Source organism: Callorhinus ursinus, unplaced genomic scaffold (assembly GCF_003265705.2).
Source record: "Callorhinus ursinus isolate GAN/ISIS: 27379988/994484 unplaced genomic scaffold, GSC_fseal_2.0 scaffold18, whole genome shotgun sequence".
In the NCBI taxonomy this organism is placed as follows: domain Eukaryota; kingdom Metazoa; phylum Chordata; class Mammalia; order Carnivora; family Otariidae; genus Callorhinus; species Callorhinus ursinus.
In genome coordinates, this window is record NW_027397080.1 from 737,179 (window position 1) to 763,198 (window position 26,020).

Below are 26,020 nucleotides of genomic sequence, written 5' to 3' on the forward strand. Positions count from 1 at the left end.
TCAAAACTGAGAAGCTGGGGAGGTTAAGGTGGCTAAAATTTGAAAGGTGGAGTACTAGAAAGGAGAGAGCTACACAGAGAGAGCTCAGCAAGGGGGTTCCTCTTGAATTTTCAGCTGAGTGATGTGGTTAAGAAAACTATCCAAGAAAATGAATAGGCAGTACACTCCCCAGAGCTCACATAGGGCCAGGAATAGATCATGTTCCCAAAAGCATGAGTGGGGAAAAAAAAACTCATTAATGCATAGACATTGAGTAGAGTACTCAGAAAGCACTGCCTCAGAATTAAGAAAAAAGTAGCCCCAAATGCTGCTCTAGGCCCACCCAACAAAGCCAAAAAGTAATCCTTGAAAGAATCAAACTATTTCTGAATAATATAACTGCATCCCAGAATAAAATTCAAGAATGTTTAAAGAAATACAAACATATGCATCAAACAACAAGGTAAAATCATCTTGCTGTATCACTGAACTGGTACTTGGCATGGGATGGATACAAAAGAAGAATGGAATGAAACACTAACACAGTTACCAGACATGGGAAGAAGCCTAGGAAAAAACATAACAAAATTTAAGAAGTTTTCAAGCCCTAAGTTGCAAGACCACAGATGTGAAGAGATAGTACTTCAAGTCATGTGCCAAGAAGGGGGAACACGTTAGGTCATGGGTGCTACCTAACTTACAATTTTACTCAGCATCACACACCAAGTCTAGTACCTCTGGAAAGGTGACTTCACAAGAAGTGAGCCTCTAACACTGTCCTATGTCAGTCTAACACTGTACTAATAATATGTCTGTGGAATTTGAGCTCCTATATCAAATAATGTCACTTAAGTTTATATATAATAAATATTACTTCTACTCAAATTTCTGGTTTTCCTGGTAATTTTTTTTCCTAACAAAAAGCTTAACAAATACCTATTGATCAAACATACTTTCCTTCTTGAAAAATTTTTTGATTAGTTTCCAAGATACCTCTCTCCTGATTCTTCTCATTCCTAAAAAGCCCCACTCCTTTTCAGTCTCTCCTCTGTTAGTTCCTCATCTCCCCAAGCTCTCAAAGTCCGATGGCCTCAGGGCACAATCCTTTGACATTTCTTCCTTCTTTATCAACAGACAGTCATTGGATGATCTCATATATCTAATCATTTGTTTCACTTAAACACTGATAATTCCTTATATATCTTCACCAAATTTCACCTATCTTTAACTGAATGTCTAATCAGTGTTCCCTTACAGTTTCCCAGTCTCAGTTCATGGTTTTTACATTTTTCTAGCTGTTCATCCCCCAATCTTCAGTCATCCTTCACTCATATTTTTCTCAAACTCTGCCATGTAATCCATCAACAAATCCTATCAATTCTACCTCCAAAATACATCCTCAAATCTGACCACTTTTTACCACCTGTACCACCATGGGTTCAAACAACCACGGAGTCTTACCAAGATTATACCAGTAACCTTCTAACTATAGCCAGAGGGATCCTTCTGATTTAAATCAGATCATAATATTCTTCTGCTTCAAACCCTCCAACAGCTTCTCATGTCACTCAGCATAAAAACAAAAATCTTTACAATGGATTTAAAGCTCTATTCCATTTGGCTTCTCACTATGTCTCAGACCTCATTTCCCACTTCTTACCTCTTAACTCATTCCATATAAGCTTCACTGGACTCTGCTGAACAAAGAACACATGAAAGCAAACTCTTAGATGAGGTCTTTGGCACTTAACTGTTGCCTCTGTCTGAAACACTCTTCTCCAGATACCTCTATTCTGGCTCTGTGACTTACCTTCGGGTCTTTGCTCATATGTCAACTTATGAGTGAGGACCCTCCCTGACCATCTTATATAAAATGTCAACCCCTGGGTCTCACATTCCCTACTCTCCTCAACCTACTTTATTTTCTCAATATCACATTTGTCCATCTGTTATATATTTACTCATTGTCTCCCTCCACCAGAATCTAAGCTCCTCTGAGGGCAGAGACTTTAGTTCTTTCTGTTCATTCTTCTGTTTTCCATGCCTAAAACAGTGTCTAGCACATAGCATGTACTCAAATGGTGACTATATAAAAAGGCAGAAAGAAATGAGGAGAAGAGAGTTATTTTCAGCAATCTGAACAAATCACTTAACCTATTTCAGAATCAAATTTTCCTGTTGTGTAAAATGTGGCATTTGGACTAGTTAACCTTTAGAAAGCTCTAGCATTCTGTCACACTATGCTCCTCCCATGGAGTAGTCACAGGGCTGTCCTACTGTCACAATGGGCACATAACTGTCTACTGATATGCTTTCTTTCTCTTGAATTTTGAATATAGCAGAAATATCTGACATACATTCCCCTTACTCTTCTCTGTGACTTTTATTCTGTTTCTCCCCATTATTAAGGAGAAAGGTTTGGGTTTTAGCTACTAGGCCAAAAGCAATCACCAAGGCCTACATTCACATCAGAGCAGGTTTCCTTACCTCCACTGCAGTGCACGGCTGGAACAGGGACTGCCAGGACTGCTATGAGCTTGTGGGTTCAGGAAAAAGGCAAGAGGAGAAGTAGCCAGGGCACAATCAGCACTAAATGGGATTTTAGTGAAGTACAGGGCTGGAGCTGATGTGGGTGAAAACATGTGCTGGTTTACTTCAGATCCTCGGCAAAGAGTAGAGATTCTGACAACATACCACGGTAGAGAAAAGCAGGGTCAGGGATAATTTCTCAACCAAAAAGAAACATATTCAAAGTGGGTTAGTTTAGGCAAGAGGCTCAAAAAAAAAGTGGTCAAAAATCATTCTCGAATATCATACTTCAGGTCAATGTTGGCACACAGGGACCATTGAGACTAAAATTTAATCCACAGAATTAAAACCAAAAATGTAAGCTTTGGGTATTGAAAGTATTTAGATTTGGTTTCTGGAAAAAATCTACTACAACTCACCAATTAGCAAGCAGTAAGTAATACTTTGTGTCAATGACTAAAACTTCCTAGAGAAATGTATCTATCCATAAAAGTAAAACATTAATAGTTAGATTATATCTACCATAATACCAACTCATTTAGCTAACTTTTGCCTAATGAAACCTCAAATGACATCACTTAACTCTGTATAATAAATTTTGCTTCTACTTAAATTTTAGTTTTTTAGGTTTTTTCCGCTAAAAACAACCTAACCATCTCGATAATGTGTTAAGTCCTAACGAAGACTATTAAGTAAGTAACATCATTAGACTGAAAACAGATGGTAAATATGACTTCTACTTTGTTGATCATTGATTGATATGTCACAGATGATGAAAAATAATTGACAGATGCACAGCATTTAATTTGCTATAGTAGGAACATGGCTTTCTACACAAATACCATATTTAGCCACAATATTTCATTTCAAAGATTTAAAAAAAGTATCGCATAAGCACCTGTTTAAAAATATTAGTTTCCTGTACTGTTATTACTGTTTATATACGGTTACATTCTACTTGTGTTTAATTACATATACTCAAAGGAAATCTTGACCTTCCTACTAATTATCCCTTTAGCTGGCTTCAGCATATTTCCCAGATGAGTACACAATATGTGGATATAAAAGGATAGAAAGACAGAGGGCAGAAAAGTATTTTAAATTCCAGGTGTGCCCAAATTTCCACAAACTCAACATATTAATAAAAATTACAAGAACTGCAAAAAGCAACTTTGGCTTAATTTCTCACTTTCAAAAAGAATTTTCACTTTTCTAAAGAACTATTTCAAAAATCAGCTCCCTAGTATATATAAGCTAGAGCTAATTAGAACATACAATAAGACAGTTCTTATTAACCTAAACAATATTGCTTATACAAAATTTTAGAGTTTCAAATCTTAACACATAAAATGAGCCTTAGCCATTTTGATGAATATATAATTAAGATTATAAATCTATGAGAACCAAATCTCATTTTTTATTATGTTATGTTAATCACCATACATTACATCATTAGTTTTTGATGTAGTGATCCGTGATTCATTGTTTGCATATAACACCCAGTGCTCCATGAAGAACGTGCCCTCTTTAATACCCATCACCAGGCTAACCCAACCCCCCTCCCCCCTCCCCTCTAGAACCCTCAGTTTGTTTTTCAGAGTCCATAGTCTCTCATGGTTCATCTCCTCCCCTGATTTCCCCCCCTTCATTCTTCCCCTCCTGCTATCTTCTTCTTCTTCTTCTTTTTTTTAAACATATAATGTATTATTTGCTTCAGAGGTACAGATCTGTGATTCCAAATCTCATTATTTGCTAGTAATTAACTCCTTGGCAAACTGGTTATACAATGAGGCTAGAGTTTAAAAAGGATTGTTTGAAAAGGGAAAAGTGATTTATAAACTACTTACTAGTTCCTCAAGGGGAATTTTCCTAAGCTAAATTCAAAGTCACTAAAACAGATACAATGATTACTGTAGTGCACCAACAACATTTGGAGAGAGCATGATTTTGACCGCTTATGTTCTCTTAAACTACAAACTTAATTTAAAAAATTTACAATTTGGTAACAAATCCTCTTCACTTTAAATGACACTTTAGTCCATAAAGCTTCTTTTTTATGGTCTTTAACTTTTAGTCTTAGTAGGAGAATAAACACTTTTTTTAAACATAGGCCAATCTTTCCAATTATATACTTCAGACAAGTCCAGTCTTCCAAAGTCTGGTTGAATCATTACTTTAATCAATGAGCATCCACTAACACAGAAAGGCAATGACCCAAAGGAACCCCACTGAAGAAGTGTGTCTATTCAAGTATACCACACTATCTCCAGGTAAGCTCTAACATTCACAGGGAGAAAGTCAAGGGCACGCCCTCCAGCCTGTGAGTTACACAAAGGCAGTTCAAGACAGATCACTGAAGTGGAATGGATTCTAGGACACTTCTTTCCCTGGTTTCCTACTTTGCTGATCAATGCACTCTGCACTTCTTCATTAAATAAGCCTGAGCAGCTCTTGGAAAAGGTACCCTGACGTGGAAGCCATCTTCCATTCCCCAGCTATGAAATCCTTATCTAAGTATTTTTCTATTTCTATTTTATTTCTCTATTGGCCAACACAGAAATAAAATTCAGGTCACACCCTAAAGGACTCAGACTTGGATCTGCAAGGGCAGATCTGAGGTCCTGAGCTGACAGGCCAGGGGCAGAAATACAATACCCTCTCTAGTCCAAGGAGAAGATACTTTCATTTCCATTTGTTTCTCACATTCATGGGCTTGTATATGCAGCTTCGACACTAAGTTTAAATATACATCTGCTTTCATGGCAGGAAAGAAAGATCTTCATTGTTAACCCAGTTCCCCAGGTACCTAAGCACCCCTAAAATGGTATCTAACTCAATTTTCATAATTAGAAGCCCCGTGAGCCCCTGCCAGGAACCAGTGTTTTGACCTTGAATTTGTGAAGCCAGCTCAGCCCTCTTTCTGACAGGCATCTCCAAAGCAGAGTCTTTATCCAAGCAAATAAAGTGTGTTAGTTGGCATTAGTTCTTTTCCTAACATCTGCCAGTTTCCACTCAGATACCCCAGCCTCCTTACTGAATCCGCAGACATGGTGCTCCCAGTCTCTCTCTCCTCCGTTTCATCATTTTCCTGGCTACTCAAAGCTTTTGCCCTCTCACACTCGGGAGTCTTGGCAGGAAGTTCTCTCACACAAGGGGTATGCGGTCTATAAGCCAAAGGAAACTTACAAAGGCTTCCCAAACTTAAGAGAAAAATTAGAGCACTGTTCTTCAAAAACATAATATTCAGAATTTCCCCCCACCCCCTCCACAAAAGACCTAAGAGCCCAGGAGGCAGCAGTGAGGCACAGTGAGGAGTCCCAGATCCCAAATGAATCAGCTGTCCTCTGATCTGCCTGACATCATTCACACTAGGCCTGTAACAAATCAGAGCGTCAGAGAGCACCTTGTTCCTCCTCAGTGACAAGCACCAAACTCCCCCCCCCCACAAGTCAGTTGCAACCTCCAACCCTGAGGCCTGGTAGCAGTGAAGACTCTGGCAAAAATTGTACATACCAACTTGAAAACTCACACTGTGACAGAAATACCATTAACTCTGGAGGCGTGGGCCAGTATAGAACAGCTGCTGCAGTGGGCAGGGGACTGGAAGAAGGCATACTAAGATCCCAAATCAGTAAATTAAGGAGCTAAATATGTGGGTATTTCTGCAACATTATTCATTCTCAAACCCATGTCCGGTGGAGGATGACAGTCTTAATGTTAGGGCTCAAAGCATAGCCATTATTCAAATTCTGAATTTGACCAATTTAAATAAACTCTGTATTCCTTCCTTAGACAAAGTTCAGCATCATTTTTAATTCAATTTCTACTACTCTCTAATCACTTGAATAAACTTGTAGTGAGAAAAGCCATAGGAAAGCTAAGAAAATAAACCCAGAAACTATTTGGTTTAATTTCAGTCAATAAATATTAATGAAATCATTTGTATGGCAGATATTACACAAGACATTATGGTAAGCTACAGAAGAACTCTAATGAAGGGTAAGCTACTTAACTTCCATATGCTTTGTTTTCCCTATCTGTAGAATGAAAATAATTTAAGGTACCTAATAAAGAGGTTGTGGTGAAGATTAATATAAGTAAAGCAGAAAAGTGCCTAGCAAAGAGGAAGTGCTCTAGAAGTGTTAGCTATTTTTTTTTTCAAAGATTTTATTTATTTATTTGACAGGGAGAAGCAGGCTCTCCACCGAGCAAGGAGCCCAACGCGGGGCTCGATCCCATAGACCCTGGGATTATGACCTGGGCCGAAGGCAGACGCTTAACCGACTGAGCCACCCAGGTGCCCAAAAGTGTTAGCTATTATTATAGTTCTTGCCCTCCAGGAGCTGGCTCCCAATGTAGAGGAGGAGAGAAGCCCAAACATACAAGAAACCATCTGACAAAAACAGCCTGGCCTGAAGAAAGCCAAGTGCTCAGGTAAAGCCAAGTGATCAAATGGAGCTAAAGGAACCAGAATAAGCAAAAGTTTTGGTCCCCTGCTTCAGAGAACCTGCCAACTCTGAAGGGTTCCTCTCATTTATTTAGATGACAAAGTATGTCAAACTATTTTTCTAGGGTAACATTCAAAGGATTAATTCCTATCCCAACCAATACTTTTTCAACTACAGGTCACAACTCTTTAGTAACTCATAAAATCAATTTAGAAGTCAAGTCCAACATTTTCTTAAAAAGGGAAAGAGAATGAAATAGAATAGAAAATACTAGAGTGCTTCATACAATAAGACCTGTTTTGTGAAATATGTATGTTTGTGACATCTATTACTGATAATACATATAAATATAAGGGCAAACAGATGTGATGGGCTGCAATGTAAGATTTATTTTTTATTAAGGGTCAGAATCTAAAAAATTTGAAAGCCACTGTACTTATTACCCAAGCAAACTCACTCTCACCTAGTAGCTACAGAAACTCAATTCCTCCCATTACCAGTCTAATCACTTGGCTCTCACAGCTCCTATTTCAGAATCCCCTGCTCTCTATAAGTCCTACTGAAAATGGAAACACTCTTCAGAAATCTACAACTTCTCAATAAGTCCTGAGTCCCACTTTGGGAAAGTTTCATGATATTATCAGGGTCAGTCACAAAAGCCCACACTCCCACAACTAAGAAACCAGCCATGGTCTATCCCCATCCCAAGCCGAGGCCATGCAGTTAAGGCCAGGCCCTAAGTTTCTACTCAACACAGTCCATTCTCTAATACCCAAGCCCATTCTCCTGAGTAATAGTAATAGTAATAGTAATATAATAATGATGACATAACAGCAACCAACATTTATAAGTACTTACTATGTACTGGATTTTATTCTAAGCACTCTACACATAATACCAATCTAGTCCTCATCATAGTCCTATAATACATGTGTTATTATTATAATTCCCATTATTAAAAAAAAACCCACATACACAAAGAGGTTAAAATCTTTAAAGGGATAGTAAAGAGGAAAGTACCCTTTCCTCAATATATCTGCACCTAGTTACCCTACATATGAATTATGCTAGCCGGAAGTATTCCTGTGTTCAGCCAAGTTAGTGAACTGAAGTAATCTCTAGAATCAATGTTATGAACTGCTGTGCTATAAATACCTTTCAGCAGAAGATTCTGACAATAGCAAATACATTTCTCTCTAGCCTGCTGTGCAATAATAAATTGGGAGAGGAGAGAGAGCATGGAGCTCCTTAAATAATGCTAAAGGTTAGAAAATATTTGATTTTGAGAGAATGAGAACCCTATCTTATGTCCTTCATCTGACCCAAAGAAGGTATCACTCTTAACTCCTAGGGTTTAACATATCCCCACAGAGAGCACTTTCTTTAAACTTACTGGCATTATAATACATTTGTGCCAATATTCCTTTAGCTTTGTCAGCGATAGGAAAGCTTAACATTTCCCTGGGATTGGACAGCACTCAACAACTTGAGGGAAGGAAAATCAAACAATCTTTTCTTACTTGTTCACACAACAACTATTTATCGACTGCATTACCACCCTTAGGGCCAGGCAAGAAAGGTCTCTGCTATGGGCTTCTCATTTTAGCAGTTATGCAAAACCATAAACACAAAAAATAAATTCACTAAAGAAGTGGGTTCCCTCTGTCACACTTGAGATCTGAAGTACTGCACTGACTGACAAAGTGCAACCCTAAAAATCCATTCTTACAATTTACACTGTTCAAACCGCAGGAAAACACTTGCCCACATCTTTCTTCCTATGTATTTTTTTTCTTCCTATGTATTTTTTAAGAAGACAACCATGTCCGATTGCTGTTACAGACTCTGAAACAGCAAACTTCTGAAAGAACCCTGCTGAGATTATAAAATATTTTAACAGCAAAAGGTCTTAGGCGTAAGCAAAAAGACTAATTAACCTGTCAAATCCTTCCTCCTCTCGGGTAACATGAATGTAATAAGATTTCTTGGCTAATACAAGTACTGGCTCCAAATACAGCCAAACTAACTATTTACTTGATTTCTTTCTGTTCTAATTCATGGTTTGAAAGATATTCATCATTTAGCTCAGTATTCATAACAGAGCACATGGCAGCTGAGGAACATTTTACAGAATTAAGGAATTCATATTACTAGTAAATTTATTTTTGTGCAGGTCTAGACATAACATATGTAAGGCCATAGACTAACTTTTTATACTGATAATTGTACAGTTAATGCTAAAATGGAAATGTTTTTTATAAAAACACATACTTAGATTTTTAGATCTAAAATCACAAAATTTTTTAATTTAGCCTAATTTTTTAAAAAAGATTTATTTATTTTAGAGAGAGTGCGTGAGCAGGGGGAGGGGCAGAAGGAGAGGGAGAGAGAGAACCCCAAGCAGACTCCCCACCAAGTGCAGAGCCTGAGGCTCAATCCTACGACCCTGAGGCCATGACCCCAACCAAAACCAAGAGTCTGATGCTCAACCGACTAAGCCACCCAGGTGCCCAATAATTTTAAATATATAAAAATAAAAATAGGAAGACCTGGGTGGCTCAGTTGGCTGAGCATCTGACTCTTGATTTTGATCTTGGGTCATAAAATTGAGCCCCGCATGGGGCTCCTCACTCAGCGGGGAATCTACTTAAGATTCTTTCTCTCCCTCCCCTCCTCCCTCAGCTCGTGCTCTCCTGCACTCTAAAATAAATAAATAAATCTTTTAAAAAAATAAAAACAAAATAACTTTGGAAGCATGAAAATTTTCAATTTTTAACACTTTATGTTTTTTGTAAAAATATATTCAAACTTGTGCTCACTTCAACAGCACATATACTAAAATTAGAACAATAGAGAGAAGATTAACATGGCTCCTGCACAAGGATGACACACAAATTCATGAAGTATTCTGTATTTTTATATTTTGTAATATATTTTTGGAAACTGAAAAAATATGTATTCAAACTTGGTACTCTGAATACAATTACATTTTATTTTTAAATCCTCTAGATTATAATAATGAGTATAAGCTATAATCAGGACAGAGACAGAAAAGCAGGGAAGTGGAGCTTAAGAAAAAGAAATAGGGATGCCTGGGTGGCTCAGTCAGTTAAGTATCTGACTCTTGGTTTTGGCTCAGGTCATGATCTCAGGGTCATGAGATCAAGCCCCATATTGGGCTCCACACTCAGCATGGAGTCTGCTTGAGATTCTCTCTCCCTCTGCCTCTGCCCCTCCCACTTGTGTGATCTCTCCCTTTCTCTCTCAAATAAATCTTTTAAAAAAGTAACAATAAAAAATAAATCTTTAAAAAAAAGAAATAGAAAATCTACAAATAAGTTGGTTTGCTTAAATGAAAAAACAAAACTAATGAAAGTGAACAGACTTCACCACACACAGAAAGCACACATACAATTATCAGTGGTAAAGAAAAGATAATAAACAGAAAATAAGCCATTATATTCAAAGAAGTGAAGCAAATGTCAATATAGAAAGCAAGTATAATTGTTCTTAAAATAATATTATCTACCCAATATTTAGCCAAATATAAAGGTGTTTTTTTCTCCTGTGGTTTAACGGTGAAGTAATCATAGAAAACAAAGAAATATTTATAGGTTTAATGTAAATTATTTTGAAATTTGACACTAAAATCGCTAAACATTTAAGCTGGATAAAAAATGATGAAACAAATGGTCACTGACAAGAATAAAGACTTAAATGAAAGTAGCAATTTTACTGATAATAAAGTGAGAAAAAAATCGTACCTAACTTTTTAAAAATATATATATGACTCAGTTCTATAGATGATAACAGGAACAAAAGTCATGTTGAACAACTTTGTTATATATATTACTGAGTTACCTGAAGAGGAAAATGAGGAAGTAGAAATGAGAATTTCATTAACTGGAAACAAAATACAGGTTCTGACTTATGAGAGAACTAAAAAAACTCTCAATTTTAGGCATTAATATTGTCAAACTTTCACCTGCAACTATGACAGAGTTATGGAAACAAACTTTACCATTCTACTACAAAGCCCTCTAAAACTAGACAAAACATATGAGGCAGTAGTTTTCAGGCACTAGGAAAAGGCAACACAAAAATGCAAACCCAGAAAAAAGGGAAACTGAAATGCAGAGACATCCCAGTTGTCCCTTCCCTCTACTTGGGAACAATTTTCTTACAGTAGCACAGAGAGCTACAGTTCAAGCAAAACACAGTAGTTCCACTAAGCTGAGAAGGCACAGGTTAGAGTTCAGGGCAGCTAACCAAACATACATTGAACATTCATCAAGAAAGACCACAAGCTAGGCCATAAAAGAAGTCTCAAGAAATTTCAAAAGATTGAAATCTTATAAAGTAATGTTATCTGAACACAACAGAACTCAAAATCAATTACAATTTTTAAAAAGCCTACAGGATTGGGGGAGGGGGAGGGGTTATCCTGGTGATGGGTATTGAGGAGGGCACGTTCTGCATGGAGCACTGGGTGTTATGAACAAACAATGAATCATGGAACACTGCACCAAAAACTAATGATGTAATATATGGTGATTAACATAACAATAAAAAATTTTTTTAAAAAGCCTACAGGATTCCCCAACATTTGAAAATAAAACCACACTTCTAAATAATCTATTGGTCAAAGATGAAATGACAAAAGAAATTAGAAAATAATTTAGATTCAATTAAAATTAATACACAAGATATCAAACTTTATAGTATGCAGCTAAAGGAGTCCTTAGAAGGAAATTTATAGCTTTAAATGCTTATGTTAAAAAAGGAAGATCTAAAATCACTAACTTATGCCTCTACATTAAAAACTGGAAAAAGAAAAGCAAATTAAATTCAAAATACAAGAATACATAAAAGTAAAAACAGAAATCAATGACTGAAACACTGTCTGTCAACTATACTTCAATTAAGGGGGGTGCTGGATAGAAGAGCCCTGTCACAAGCTCTAGAAGCTGCCTGGATGGTTTAAGACATGTTTAAAAAAGAAGAAATCAATGACAGAAAAGAAGTAGAAAAAATTAACAAAACCAAAAGTGGGTTCTTTGAAACTATTAATAAAATTAATAAAAATCTTTGTAAGAGAGGGGTGTTTGGCTGACTCGGTAGAGCATTCAACTTTTTTTTTTTAAGATTTTATTTATTGATTTGACAGAGAGAGAGATAGCACAAGTAGGCAGAGAGACAGGCAGAGGGAGAGGGAGAAGCAGGCTCCCCGCCGAGCAGGAAGCCTGACGTGGGGCTTGATCCCAGGACCCCGGGATCATGACCCAAGCTGAAGGCAGCCACTTAACCGACTGAGCCACCCAGGTGCCCCGAGCATTCAACACTTGATACTGGAGTCATGAGTTCAAGCACCACGTTGGGCATAGAGTTTACTTAAAAGAAAAAAAAAATCCTAGTAAGACAAATCAAGCAAAGGAGAGAAAACACAGATTACCATTCTTAGGAATAAAAGATGGGTTATTGCAACATTTCAACAGACAATAAAAGAATGAGAATACCATGAATAACCTATGCCAGTAATATATAAGATGGATAACTTACATAAAAAAGTTCAGGGGTGTCTGGGTTGGTTAAGTATCCAACTCTTGGTTTCGGCTCACGTCATGATCTCAGGGTCCTGAGACTGAGCCCCAAGATGGGCTCTGTGCTCAGTGTGGAGTGTGCTTGGAATTCTCTCCCTTTCCCTTTCCCTCTCCCTTTCCCTTTTTCTCTCTCTCTCTCTCAAATAAATAAAATTGGGGCACCTGAGTGGCTCAGTTGGTTAAGCATCTGCCTTCAGCTCAGGTCATGATCCCAGGGTCCTGGAAGCAAGCCCCGTATCGGGCTCCCTGGTCTGCGGGAAGTCTGCTTCTCCCTCTCCCTCTCCCTCTGCTGCTCCCCCTGCTTGTGTGCTCGCTCTCTCTCTCTCTGTGTCAAATGAATAAATAAAATCTTTTTAAAAATAAAATAAAATCTTTTTTAAAAGTTCAAAAAATATCTTACCAAAACTTACTTAAGATACAGACAATATGAATTATGCTAAGTGACAGAAGCCAGACATAAAAAGGCAAATATGGTGTGGTTCTATTCCCATGCAATACCGAGAATAGACAAATACATGAGAAATTAAGTAGAACACAGATACCAGGGGCTAGGAAAAGTAGAGAATGGGAAATTATTACAAAGTTTTTACTTACAGTGATGAAAAAGTTTAGAAATATAGTGGTGATGGTTGCACAACACTGTGAATGAACTAAATGCCATTAAATTGTATACCTGAGAATGTGTACAATTCAACAGCAAAATTTTGTTATATGTATCTTATCACAATTTTTAACTTTAAATATTAATTCAAAAGGGTTTAAGACCCAAACATAAAAGCTAAAATTATAAAACTTCTAGAAGAAAACATTGGAGAAAATCTGCATGATCTTGGGATAGGCAAGGATTTCTTAGACAGAGGATGAATACTCACAAATCGAACTCAGAGTAAAAAATGAAAACTCACAAATTGAACAACATCAAAATTAAAACCTTATGCTTTTTGAAAAATACCATTCCATGTATCTTTCAAAGGAAAAGGCAAGCCACAGACTAGAGGAAAATAGTCACAATATATCTGACCAAAAAAAAATCTGTATCTGGAATATATATACGTCTCTTACAACTCAATAATAAACCAAACAATTCATTTTTTTAAGTGAGCAAAAGATTTGAGCACACATTTCACAAAAGAAGATATATAAATAGCTAATAAGTATATGAAAACATGTTCAACATCATTTTTCATCTGGTAAATGCAAGTTAAAACTACAATGCAATACCACTACCCACCCACTAGAATGGCTAAAATTTAAAGTCTGACCATAACAAGTGGGCCAACTAGAATTCCCGTAGCACTAGTGGGAGTATAAAATGGTACAACTATTTTGAAGAATTATGTGATGGCTTTTTATAAACTTAAACATACACTTAACATTTATCATTTGATGGGAAGACAAAAACCAAAGAAATCTGTTTGGCAGTTTGGCTCTTTAACTTTTTAGAAGATTAAAAATATTTTAATCAAATGAATTTTCACATAGCAAATACAAGGAAAGTGACATTGACATATAAGAAAATAAAAGAAAATGTAAAAAGTACATCTGCGTCATGTATTCATTTTCTATTGAGTAACAAATTACCTCAAATGTAGCCACTTAAAACAATAAACACTGATTATTTCACAGTTTCTGTGAGTCAAAAATTCAAGCACAGCTTAACTAGGTCCTCTGCTTAGGGTCTCACAAGGCTACAGTCACAGTGTCACCTGGGTTGTATTCTTTCTCAACATGGCTGCTTACTTCCTCAAACCAGTACAGTCTCTATGATGAGTCTACTAACTAGACAAAGTCTTATATACCATAATATAGTCACAGGAGTGGTATCTCATCACCTGTACTATGTTCTATTGGCTAGAAGCAAATCACAGGTACTGTCCACACTCAAGAGGAGGAGGAGACCATGAGGAGGAGGAGACCATAGGAACCACCTTAGATTATGTTCACCATACATGACTATGAAGAATATTCACCACCAAATAATCTCAAACTGATTTCTATAGACTACTTTGAGACCATCACAGATTAAGATTTAGTATGAACATACTGCTATTTTTGGTTTTCTTTATAATATCCCAGCACTGAAAAGATTAAAGGAGATCCTAAGAACTGTTACATGGTCTTAGACAATGCTTTTAAGAAATGGTGAAACTGCAATAATAGTGATAACAACTTATAAGATGATATTAAAACATTGTAATATCTTCTATGACAACAGTAATTTATGAAACTCCATTACAAAGTTTGATGTGTGAAATTCAAGGCCAGCAGAATAAATGCCTTCTAAAGAGAACTTAACTTTTTAAAAGTAATGTAAGAAACAAAATGGCTCAAGAAGGTTTGTTAATTTGGCACTGTTGTCAAAATAACACAATTTAAAAAGCTTTTAGTACATTTTTATTTAACCGAGTATTGTATATTCAAAATATAATTTCAATATATAATATGAAATATTAATGAATTATTTAACATTCTTTTCTCCCAGTTTTATTGAGATATAATTGACATAAAGATAATACCATTCATTTTTTTAAAATCTTAATTACAACAGTGATTTTGCTGAAATAAAGGCAAGGAAAACTATAGACATTTTAATAACTTACAAATGGTTTGCCTTCACTTTACTGCTCAAACAGATGAATACCCAGATGGGGAGAGCATTAATTAAATTATTATCCTTGATATTTTGCTAACTTTCAATCATACAAAAATTGATAATGGAAAAAAATTGATAACTGGTTGTAACATCTGGGTGGTTCCCTTGTTAATGATGAGTTGTTCATCTTTAAATGTTTTCATTTTAGATCTAGGTAAGAGCCATGATTTTATCTTTTTTGGAAAATTACCTGTTAAACAGTGCTGGAAGTCCTCCACCAAAAATGCCCAATGGATTCACCTCACAGAGCCACAAGAGGTAAGTGTATCTCATGTGGGCTGCCCAGGAATGTCTTTTCTTGACTTCCAGAGGTAAATCTGAAGTTTGCTGACTCTCTACTTTTACAAATTTATTTTTCCTCTATATAATCAGGTTTTGTTTTAGGTTTGTTTATGGCTAAGTTACTCCCATTGGTGATAGCAGTGATTAGGATAGTGTTTTCATGGCCTGACCTCTCTCAGGTATATACCAAAAAAAAAAAAAAAAAAAGGAAACATATGTCCATAAAAAGACTTGTACATGAATAATCATAGCAGCTTTATTCATAATATCCAAAAACTGGAAGCAACCCAAATATCCATCAGAAAAATAGTGGTATGTTCACACAAGAAAATACTAAGCATTAAAATGAACAGGAGCAGGGGCGCCAGGGTGGCTCAGTGGGTTAAGTGTCCAACTCTTGATTTCTGCTCAGGTTGTGAAATCAAGCCCTGTGTCGGGCTGGCACTGGGCATGGAAGCTACTTGAGATTCTCTCTCTCCCTCTGTCCTTCCCCCACTGCATACGTGCATGTGCACATTCTCACTTAAAAAAAAAAAAAATGAACAGGAGTACTGAAACATGAGGAAGCCTATTACAAAAGAGTAGCTACTGTATGAAATTCTGCCACAGGCAAAACTAATCTATAGTGCCAAAAAGCAGATCAGGGGTTTCCTGGAGCCAAGAGGTGAAAGGTGAATTGACTGCACAATGACACAAGGTATATTTTTGGGTAATAAAAATATTCTACACATTGACTGTTGTGGTAGTCTAGCTACCTCCCAAAGGCCCCACCTCCAAATACCAGAAGATTGGGAAAGAGGCTTCAACATATGAACTTTGGAGGACACAAACATCCAGTCCAAAACACTACTTAACAAATAATCCCAAAACTTAGCACCTCAAAACATTTATTATTAACTTTCTTGGTTCTATGGGTTGACTGTGATTGGCTGGACAGTCTGAGACATTTTTAAATGTTTACTTATTGATTCATTTGAAGATAGCAAAGACAAATGCATTGCATGGTAATATATTTTAGTATTATTTTAAAATTAAATCTGACCTTGATGACTCCCTAAGAACCATCCTCAAGTAGAGTATAAATATGTTACAGAATATAAAGGAAAAGAATGAAGAAAATTTAGAAAGTGAATTTTGTTTGCCATGGTTTATAATACCAATGCCATGAGTCTGAGAAGCTTTGAACTGCTTAAAATCTTAAATAAGTTTGCTTAGTTTTGATGGGCTAACTCTCCTTGGTTTACAGTTTATCGCCTTCACCTACAATATTAAAGGCTATTCTTTTCTTTTTGTGTAATATGTACAGATAGCAAATATTTTGTATCTTTTTATTTTTAAAGATTTTATTTATTTATTTGACAGAGAGAGCAAGCACAAGCAGGGGGAGCAGGAGAGGGAGAAGCAGGCTCCCCACTGAGCAGGGAGCCAGATGCGGGACTCAATCCCAGGAGCCGGGTATCATGAACTAAGCCAAAAGCAGCCGCTTAACTGAGCCACCCAGGCGTCCCAAATATTTTGTGTCTTACTAGAATAATTTTCTTTGCTTTATGCTGACTTAGTATGTCCTTAATTATTTAAGAAAACAAAGTCTCCTCATGAAAAAGCTGTGATTATTCAAATTTGGTTACCTCTATGTTTATTTTAAAGTGTTTTATTGTCTGGCGTCTGGGTGGCTCAGTCGGTTAAGCGACTGCCTTCAGCTCAGGTCATGATCCTGCAGTCCCGGGATCGAGTGCCGCATCAGGCTCTCCACTCACCGGGGAGTCTGCTTCTCCCTCCAACCCTCCCCCTCTCACGTGCTCTCTCTCTTTCTCGCTCTCTCAAATAAATAAATAAATAAAATCTTTAAAGTATTTTATTGTCAGGGACGCATGAGTGGCTCAGTAAGTTAAGCATCTGCCTTCAGCTCAGATCATGATCCCAGGGTCCTGGGATAGAGTCCTACATGGGACTCCTTGCTCAGCAGGGAGCCTGTTTCTCCCTCTGCCTGCCGCTCCCCCTGCTTGTATTTTCTCTGAGAAATAAAATCTTCAAAAACAAAACAAAATAAAAATAAAGTGTTTTATTGTCACCTTGGTTAAGTAAATGGGTATTCTTTCTCAAGCACTAACACTATCTTAATTATTTTCAGACAACTCTTTGAAGTTTTGTCTTCCCCAAATCAGATCCTAAATATAGAAAACAATAAAACTTTCAGTATATATTTACTAACTAAAACTATCTTTGAGGTATCCCAGAGCATCCCTGGGAAAAATCACAAAGAAGTTTTCTTTCAAATTTTTAGAGAGGTACTAGAAATAGATTTGATATTTTACTTTTGATGAGTTTCATGGGAAAACTTCTCAAATCAGAAAAGACACTCATCCCTCCCTAGTTTAAATTTGTACAGGTAAAATTAATATAAATATTCTAGAAATTGTATAATTTATGGGAAACTCCCAGAGATCTGTCAAGGCCCCTCATAATGTATAATGTTTCTGTTTATGAGTCCAGATGGTGTTTTGCAAGATTTTAGGAAATAAGAGTTTAGTGTTTTCAGTCTTAATTTCGGTTATGATTTAAAATGCTTACAAGGGGGGAGACTGGGTGGCTCAGTCGTTAAGCGTCTGCCTTCAGCTCAGGTCATGATCCCAGGGTCCTGGGATCGAGCCCCGCATTGGGCTCCCTGCTCTGCTGGAAGCCTGCTTCTCCCTCTCCCACTCCCCCTGCTTGTGTTCCCTCGCTTGCTGTGTGTGTGTCTCTCTCTCTCTGTCAAACAAATAAATAAAATCTTAAAAATAAATAAATAAATAAAATGCTTACTAGGTTACAACTTATTTACAAATGCTTACTAGGTTACTTTTAAAATTGGAATCTAGCATTTTATTAGTTAAAATGCTTTCTTGAGGGGCGCCTGAGGTGGCTCAGTCATTAAGCATACACCTTCAGCTCAGGTCATGATTCCAGGGTCCTGGGATAGAGCTCCACATCAGGCTCCCTGCTCCGCGGGAAGCCTGATTCTCCCTCTCCCACTCCCCCTGCTTGTGTTCCCTCTCTCGCTGTCTCTCTCTCTGTCAAAAAAAAAAAAAAAAAAAAAAAAAAAAGAATCTTAATTAATTAATTAATTAATATGCTTTCTTGGGGGGCACCTGGCTGGCTCAGCCGGAAGAGCATGCTACTCTTGATCTCAGGCTCATGAGTTTGAGCCCCACAGAATGTAGGGATTACTTAAATAAATAAACTTCTAAAAATAAATAAACTGCTTACTTGGTAACAACCTTGCTTTTAAAATTTGAATCTTCTAGGTCAATGTAGTTTTATTAAAAAATACAGATGTCTAGGACTTATTCCTGACTCACTAAATCTTTTTACTTGAGATCCTTAGTATAGTCTTGGTATATACATTACACCATAAGATTATTATATGTTATATATCAGGATTTTTTCCTCTGCAATAATTATGTTCATTCATGTTTTATAAATCAGCTATAATATTCACTGTCTTTGAAAAGAACTACTCTTAGAGACATTTTGCTAAAACATTTTTGAATTGGCTTTAATATTCTTGTTTTGCATGCCACAGAAACAACTTAATTCCCTGGTTAGTTGCATTATTCTTGTTATGAATTCTCATTAGACCTTTCACGTTTAAAGATTACCAGTAATAAACTGACCACAGCTATTTTAAGTCTTTGTCATCTACAGAGAGATTTTGTTTTACACAGATGCTAGTCTGAATGATCTACAATCAATTAGAAGCCCAAGTCTGTGTTTTCAACAAAGGACTGTCTCAGAGCCCCCTGGAAAAGGACTGTAGCAGGTATCTCAAACTACTGACACTTCAAAGAATGGACTCTTGGGGACAGGCTTCTGAAGCCATCGCTTGGACAACTGGACAACTTCCAGACCATTCCAGTGGACTGAGTCAGAATTTCCAAAACTCTTTTTAGTTGAGAAGCAGACCATTAAACTAGATCCAGTGAAACGAGAATTAATTACATAGGCCTAAATGAACTAATGAGAGATGATTATAGTTATTTGGTATATTTTCTTAATATCTGTTTTCTAGATATATAAGGAAGCCTGCTCTCTTCCTTCTTAAGCTATCTAAACCTAAATAATTTAATACACTTTACTTTTGTAAAATGCAACATTCCTGAATTATACCTGATTTTCAAAGACTCTCTCCCCAGTGAGATTTAAGTCTTACTGAATTTTCTCACTGAATGCCCTTAAAATATCATTGTAAAAAAAGGTTAAACAACAAGGGATTTGGAAGGAAAAAAAAAAGAATTTGCCTGAAATGTCATATTTGAGAATGATGCTTACTTACTTAAACCACTTTTAAGGAAATACAGTTGACTTTATGGAGCCAGTACTAAGAAACCCTCACAGGAAAATTGCCCTGGTCCCTAGCTTTCTAGGATTCAGCCTTCTAGATGGTAAGGAAGGTCACTTCCTGGAAGGCCCAGGACCCTTAGGACATTTGGGGGATCTTAAGAATTCACCCAAATTTATCAGTACTGCAGATGAAATCTGATAGAGCATTTCTTAAACTTGGTTTTCTAGCCTCAAAATACAAATAATAGGGGCACCTGGCTAGCACAGTCGTTAAGCAACTGCCTTCATCTCAGGTCATGATCCCAGGGTCTTGGGATTGAGCCCCACATCGTGCTCTCTGCTGAGCAGGAAGCCTGCTTCTCCCTCTCCCACTCCCCCTGCTTGTGTTCCTTCTCTCGCTTTGTCTCTCTCTGTCAAATAAATAAATAAAATCTTTAAAAAAAAAATACAAATAATAGAAGCTTTTAAAAATTCAATCTGAGATTCTTTATAAAATTTTCAGCAAAGCAAATTAAAAAGTCTATATGGAAAATTAACATTATTGCCACCCCATGTAAATAACCAAGCCAAACTTAGTAAGACCAACCTTGTTTTATGATTAAGAATAATATTTAAGATTGCTTTGGATCAAAAGGGTAAGACTGTAAGGAAACTTGGTATAATCAAAGAAAACATAATAATCTTCTGATGGAAAACTATGTATTGTTTAGAGAACATATTATTTGTTTTAGCCTTTTACTGCCTTTGAGCTATTTTATAACTCTGCAAATTATAATAATTGATACTGATACAAATAGTTCTTGTCTATAGATATTATAAATAAATTCTGTAGAGTTGAGGTTCAATTGACTTCCCTTCTCCCCACAGAAAAATCCAGTTTTGTAACCATTTAAAAATATATTTCAAAATTTCCTTATACATATAAAGCTATGCTTCTTTCATTTCTCTGAATCGGCCTCAACATCTGCCTGGCACCCTTACTGAGTTAAATAAAATATATAACACGTTTATTTTTTTAATCAATAGCTTCACACTTTTTGTAATTTGTTATTGTAAAGCTATATTTCTCAGGATAGGAAAACAGAACAGATTTTATTTTACAGTTTGTTAGCATTATGTAAAACTCCAACTTTATATCTCCATTTGTATTTTTGTTCCAGGCTAAACAAACATTAAGAACAGGCCTAAGTGATTGTCTGCTATATGTTAAACTCTATACTAGGCCCCAGGGCCAGAGTATTATACCACACAACATGGTCCTGACCTCATGGAGCTTACCATCTGCTATGGACCAAACAGTGTCCCCACCCACCACAAAGTCATATGTTGAAGCCCTATTTGGAGACAGGTCTTTAGGAAGTAATTAAGGCTAAATGAGGTCATTAAGTGTGGGGCCCTAATTTCAAAGGATTGGTGGCCTTTAAGAAGAAAAAAAACTTTCTTGTACACATGCCCCCTACTCCTCCTCTCCCAACTCCCTCACAAAAGGCCATGTGATCACACAGCAAGAAGGTGGTATCTACAAGCTAGAAAGAGAACCCTCTCCAGAAACCGATGTTGCTGGCATCTAGATCTTGGACATCTGGCCTCCAGAACTGTGAAAATACATTTCTGTTATTTAAGTCACCGAGCCTGTGGTATTCTATTATGGCAGCCCAAGCAGACTAACAGATCAAACAATGGGAGAAGACAGATAAATAATTCTTTATTTACAACTGCTGTAAAAAACTATGAAGGAAAAGTACAGGGTTAATGAAAGTACATTCTGGGAAATCCAACTTAAAATCTAGGGACAGCACGGTATGGATGAGGTCAGAAAAGCCTCTCATAAGGAAGTGAGATATAAGCTGACACTTGACAGAAAATAAGAACTAGCAAGGTAAATATGAGGGAAAAAACATTCCAGGTACAGGGAACATACTGTGCAAGATATGGAGACAAAGACAGGAACCAGATTGTGTAGTTTTAAGGGCCATGTCAAGACTTTCAGGTATGATCCCAAGAGTATTAAAAAATTCACTAAACAAGTTCACATAAAGATCTAATAACCAAATCTGCACTTTAAAAAGCTTTTTCTGGCTACTATGTGATAGATGGGTAATAGACTGGGGCTAAGCAATGCTAGACAAAGAAAGACCAGTTAGGAAGTTATAGCAGCAACAGAGGCAAGAGATTACAATGGCTTGGACTATATGGACATACCAGGGATAGTAGAAAGAAGTAGAGGAAATATTTGAGAGATATTTTGAGAGGCATAATAGAAATGGGTTGTAGGTGTAAGGAAGAAGAAGGTAATAAAAACAAAGTTTTCTATCAGGAAGTGATACCATTTAGTAAGCTAGGGAATATGAGAGGAGTAGGTTCTTGAGAAGGATAATGACTTCAGTTTTATAAATGCTAAAGTTTAGATGTTTCTGAGATATCCAAGTAGATTATAGTGAATTGGTAGTTGTGAGGTCTAGAGATATCAATGTGAGGAGAATTAGCATAACAAAGGCAATTCTAAAAATAATAATGAGCTCTCAAAGATTTTCAATTTGCAAGTCCTGTGTCCACATGCTCATGGCTCACTGACAAAATACAACCATTTTTTAACAACAAAATGGCTCCTGCTAGAAAATTAGTGATGACTATTATTCTATCCCTGCCAACCTCAGCCAACCCCTGCCTTACCACTGGAGATAGAGAACCTATGTGAAATCATTTCCTATATAAGTGCAATTAAAAAAAAAGACACACTATTAAGTATAGCACAGAGCTATTACTCTGGCCTTCAGAGTCCTTAAAACTACCAAAATTTCCTGATTTTCAAAGTCCACAGAGAAACTAAAGCCCTGTATCAGGCACCACTGATAACACACAAAGGGCTTACTATGTGTAGCAGGTGGTATCTCTTTTCAGCACATTCTCCAGAAGCATTTATCCAGGCAAATACCATTAAGTTGCATCAGAGTGGGAAAGTACCTGATACTGTTTCACATGTCAGTTTCATAGGGGCAAAAGTTAGACACATCATATCCTTGAGCCCCAGGAACTCCTCCCTGCCCACTGTCTATCACTGCATTTACTTATACCTGACATTTACTTTTATCCAATGTCTGATGTCTAAGTCCACTGCCTGAATGAGTAACCCAACAATGCAAAAGGATAACTATTCCCAAGGACTCTAAGAATAAAGATCACCAATAGCAACACACACACACACATACACACACACACACACACACAGACGACACACCATGACAGGTGCTTCAGCTACCTCTTCACTCCTATAGTCTGTTCTTCACCTCCACTGGAATGCTCACAGCCTCAACGAAATAAAGCAATGGCATTTCAAGAAATATGAAGATAATTACCTTAAGTTGTAATGAATAGTAGAAGAGCTTAACTTTCTGGGTAACTAGAGACATAAACACTATTTACATTGAACTCCTAAGTGTAGGGTCTAGGTATTGGTCCTGAAATCCACAAACAAAAAAGCAATCCTATTTGAAAGGAAATGCCAAAGGAGGTCTGCCTCACAAAGCTGGGCAAAGGAAGCTATTCAGAGCTGGTCCAATTGAGAAAAAGCAAAATACAATACTCCCATAGTTTGGAAAACAAATACAAATAGTTAGAACTTCATTCTCTCTCAATTCTTTTTCCACAGATATGTACACTTTTAACAAGGTTATCAACTCCTCTAGGTCTGATATTCTAGACTACATTTTTTAATGCATTGAAAAATATCCACATGGGCTTGAGTGTGAAATAGCTTTCTAAAAATGAAAATTTTATTTCAGAAAGCTACATCTAATATAAATGGTATGAGCCAGGCCAAAAGAACTTACATAACCAACTTGCCCCAACAAAGCCCTCATCATTGCAGGCCTGGATTTTCTCATTGCCCATACTGGAATTTAGTTGCTCTCTTCCCTTACGTGATCAAAGCCAATCGTGAATATCCTGTGGCTTTTTTAAGGTGCACTATTGTTCATTTAACTTGGTTTAGCATCTTACTAAGGTTAACAAAACAAAACACACCTACCGGCCTGAAATGGTGTTATTTAGGCCAAGTCACTAAACCAAGGCATAATACCTAACCTAATTGCACTTACAACCTCTCCCAGAAACGTAGTCTTAACAGGTGAAGAATTTTCTGGTCAGCACCAATAAAGCTAATCTGTCACATGGGCCCTCCCCATCCACCTACTAAAACCCTTTCATCCCCAGATGTGACTTTACCTGAAATAACCCTTTTTTCTGTTTATGACTTCTTTGTCCTGCCTTTAAAAACCTTTCCTTTTTGTAGCCCTTTGGAACTCTCCTCTACTTGTTAGGTGGGATGCTGCCTGACTCATGAATCATTTAATAAAGCCCATTACATCTTCAAATTTATTAGGTAGAATTTTGTTTTTCTTAACATTAATTTGTGTTTCTGAAGAATTTACGGCTTCTAAAAGGTAATTATGGCCTGCTAATAATAAAAGCAATAATACACTACTGGGTTTTTTGAAGTTTATTAATAACAGGCACTGCACTAACTTCTATAACAAATAGCTGAGGGCTTAATTGCAGGCACTATGCCATTCACTTTACATGCATAATCTTCTTCAAATAAACTGAGGTAACCAAGGCTCCTGGGGACAAATTGTCAATGCTCCTGTCTAAGGCCAGTATTTCAATAAGTGCCTAGATATGTGTCCTCCATTTTAAAAAAATATTTTATTTATTTGAGAGAGAGCACACACGAGCAGGGGGGAGAGGCAGAAGCAGACTCCCCGCTGAGCAGGGAGCCCGATGTGGGGACTCGATCCTAGGACCCTGAGATCATAACCTCAGCTGAAGGCAGACGCTTAACTGACTGAGCCACCCAGGCGCCCCTGTGTCCTCTATTTTTGCCTACTATGACATTCCAGCAATTGTTCATCCTCTCACACATTAACTTTTCCTTCTCTACTGGATAATTTCATTGAAATAAAAACATAATGTAATATCTCCCATCTACATTTTAAAAAGAGGGGGAGAAAACTCCATGACCTTTTCCAGCTATCACCTAATTTCTATGATCCTCTTTTCAGCAAATCTCTTTGAAATATTACTCACTAATCCTCCCCAAAACATCAGAAAAGGAACAAGAATAATTAAGTGAAATTCTATATGCTCTTCACTTAGATTTGCTTTTTTCTCTCCCTCTCCTCTTCCTCTCTCTGTGCACACAGGCAGGCAGGCAGACTCGCACACATGCAATTACTTTTTGTTAATTAGCTGAACCACTGGCAAGTCATCTGTAAACACCGTAAAACCTCCTCCCTCAAATACTTCCACAATTAATCCTTGCCTAACAAGAGAGAACCACCACACAACTGTCCCACTAGAAAGTTTAACACTGACACAATAATATTATCGAATAAAAGTCCACATTCAAGTATCAATTGTCCAATGTCCTTCAACTATTTTTTTGTAAATCCAGGATCCACCCAAGAATTAAGCATTACATTTATTCACCAAGTCTCTTTTGTATCTAGTAATCTAGAACATATCTTTAGTCTTTTTTTTTTAATCTTTTACAATTTCAACATTTTTGAAGAGTCCAGGCAAATAGTTTCTACAGATTGCCCCCTCAGTTTGGACTTTTCTGATTGTTTCTTCCTATAGTACACTGAGGTTAAACATTTTGACCCAAATATTACACAGATAATACTGTCTCCCATTCTCTCTTGAACCCATTCAATTCAAGTTCTATACCCACTTCCCATCGATATTGTTCACCTAGGTCACCATTAGGAAATTCCCTATTACTAAATCCAAAGGTCAATTCTTTTTTTTCCTTTAAATTTTGTTATTGTTATGTTAATCACCATACATTACATCATTAGTTTTTGATGTAGTGTTACATGATTCACTGTTTGTGCATAACACCCAGTGCTCCACGCAGAACGTGCCCTCTTTAATACCCATCACCAGGCTAGCCCATCCCCCCACCCCCCTTCCCTCTAGAACCCTCAGTTTGTTTTTCAGAGTCCATCATCTCTCATGGTTCGTCTCCCCCTCCGATTTCCCCCCTTCATTCTTCCCCTCCTGCTATCTTCTTTTTTTTTCTTCTTAACATATATTACATTATTTGTTTCAGAGGCACAGGTCTGTGACTCAACAGTCTTGCACAAATCACAGTGCTCACCATAGCACATACCCTCCCCAATGTCTATCACCCAGCCACCCAATCCCTC

At 37.0% G+C, this 26,020-nt stretch overlaps 1 protein-coding gene and 1 non-coding gene across 7 annotated transcripts in view; one reads left to right on the top strand and one right to left on the bottom strand.

Moving 5' to 3' along the window:
- MAST2 (microtubule associated serine/threonine kinase 2) overlaps positions 1-26,020 on the bottom strand; it is a 215,286-nt gene that overhangs the window by 97,679 nt on the left and 91,587 nt on the right. Inside the window, exons 1-2 of one of the 6 annotated variants that reach the window (XM_073902679.1) lie at positions 5,543-5,746; positions 2,467-2,661 (exon numbers count right to left, since the gene is read on the bottom strand). The exons of the other annotated variants lie outside the window; for them this stretch is intronic. Coding sequence (XP_073758780.1) covers positions 2,467-2,661; positions 5,543-5,592 — 245 coding nt within the window. The 5' untranslated portion in view covers positions 5,593-5,746. Of the gene's footprint in view, positions 1-2,466; positions 2,662-5,542; positions 5,747-26,020 lie in introns of those variants that run through there. 6 annotated transcript variants of the gene reach the window in all.
- On the top strand, positions 9,768-9,874 carry LOC112812413 (U6 spliceosomal RNA). The gene has a single exon (XR_003205271.1). It is a non-coding gene; the product is annotated as a U6 spliceosomal RNA (small nuclear RNA).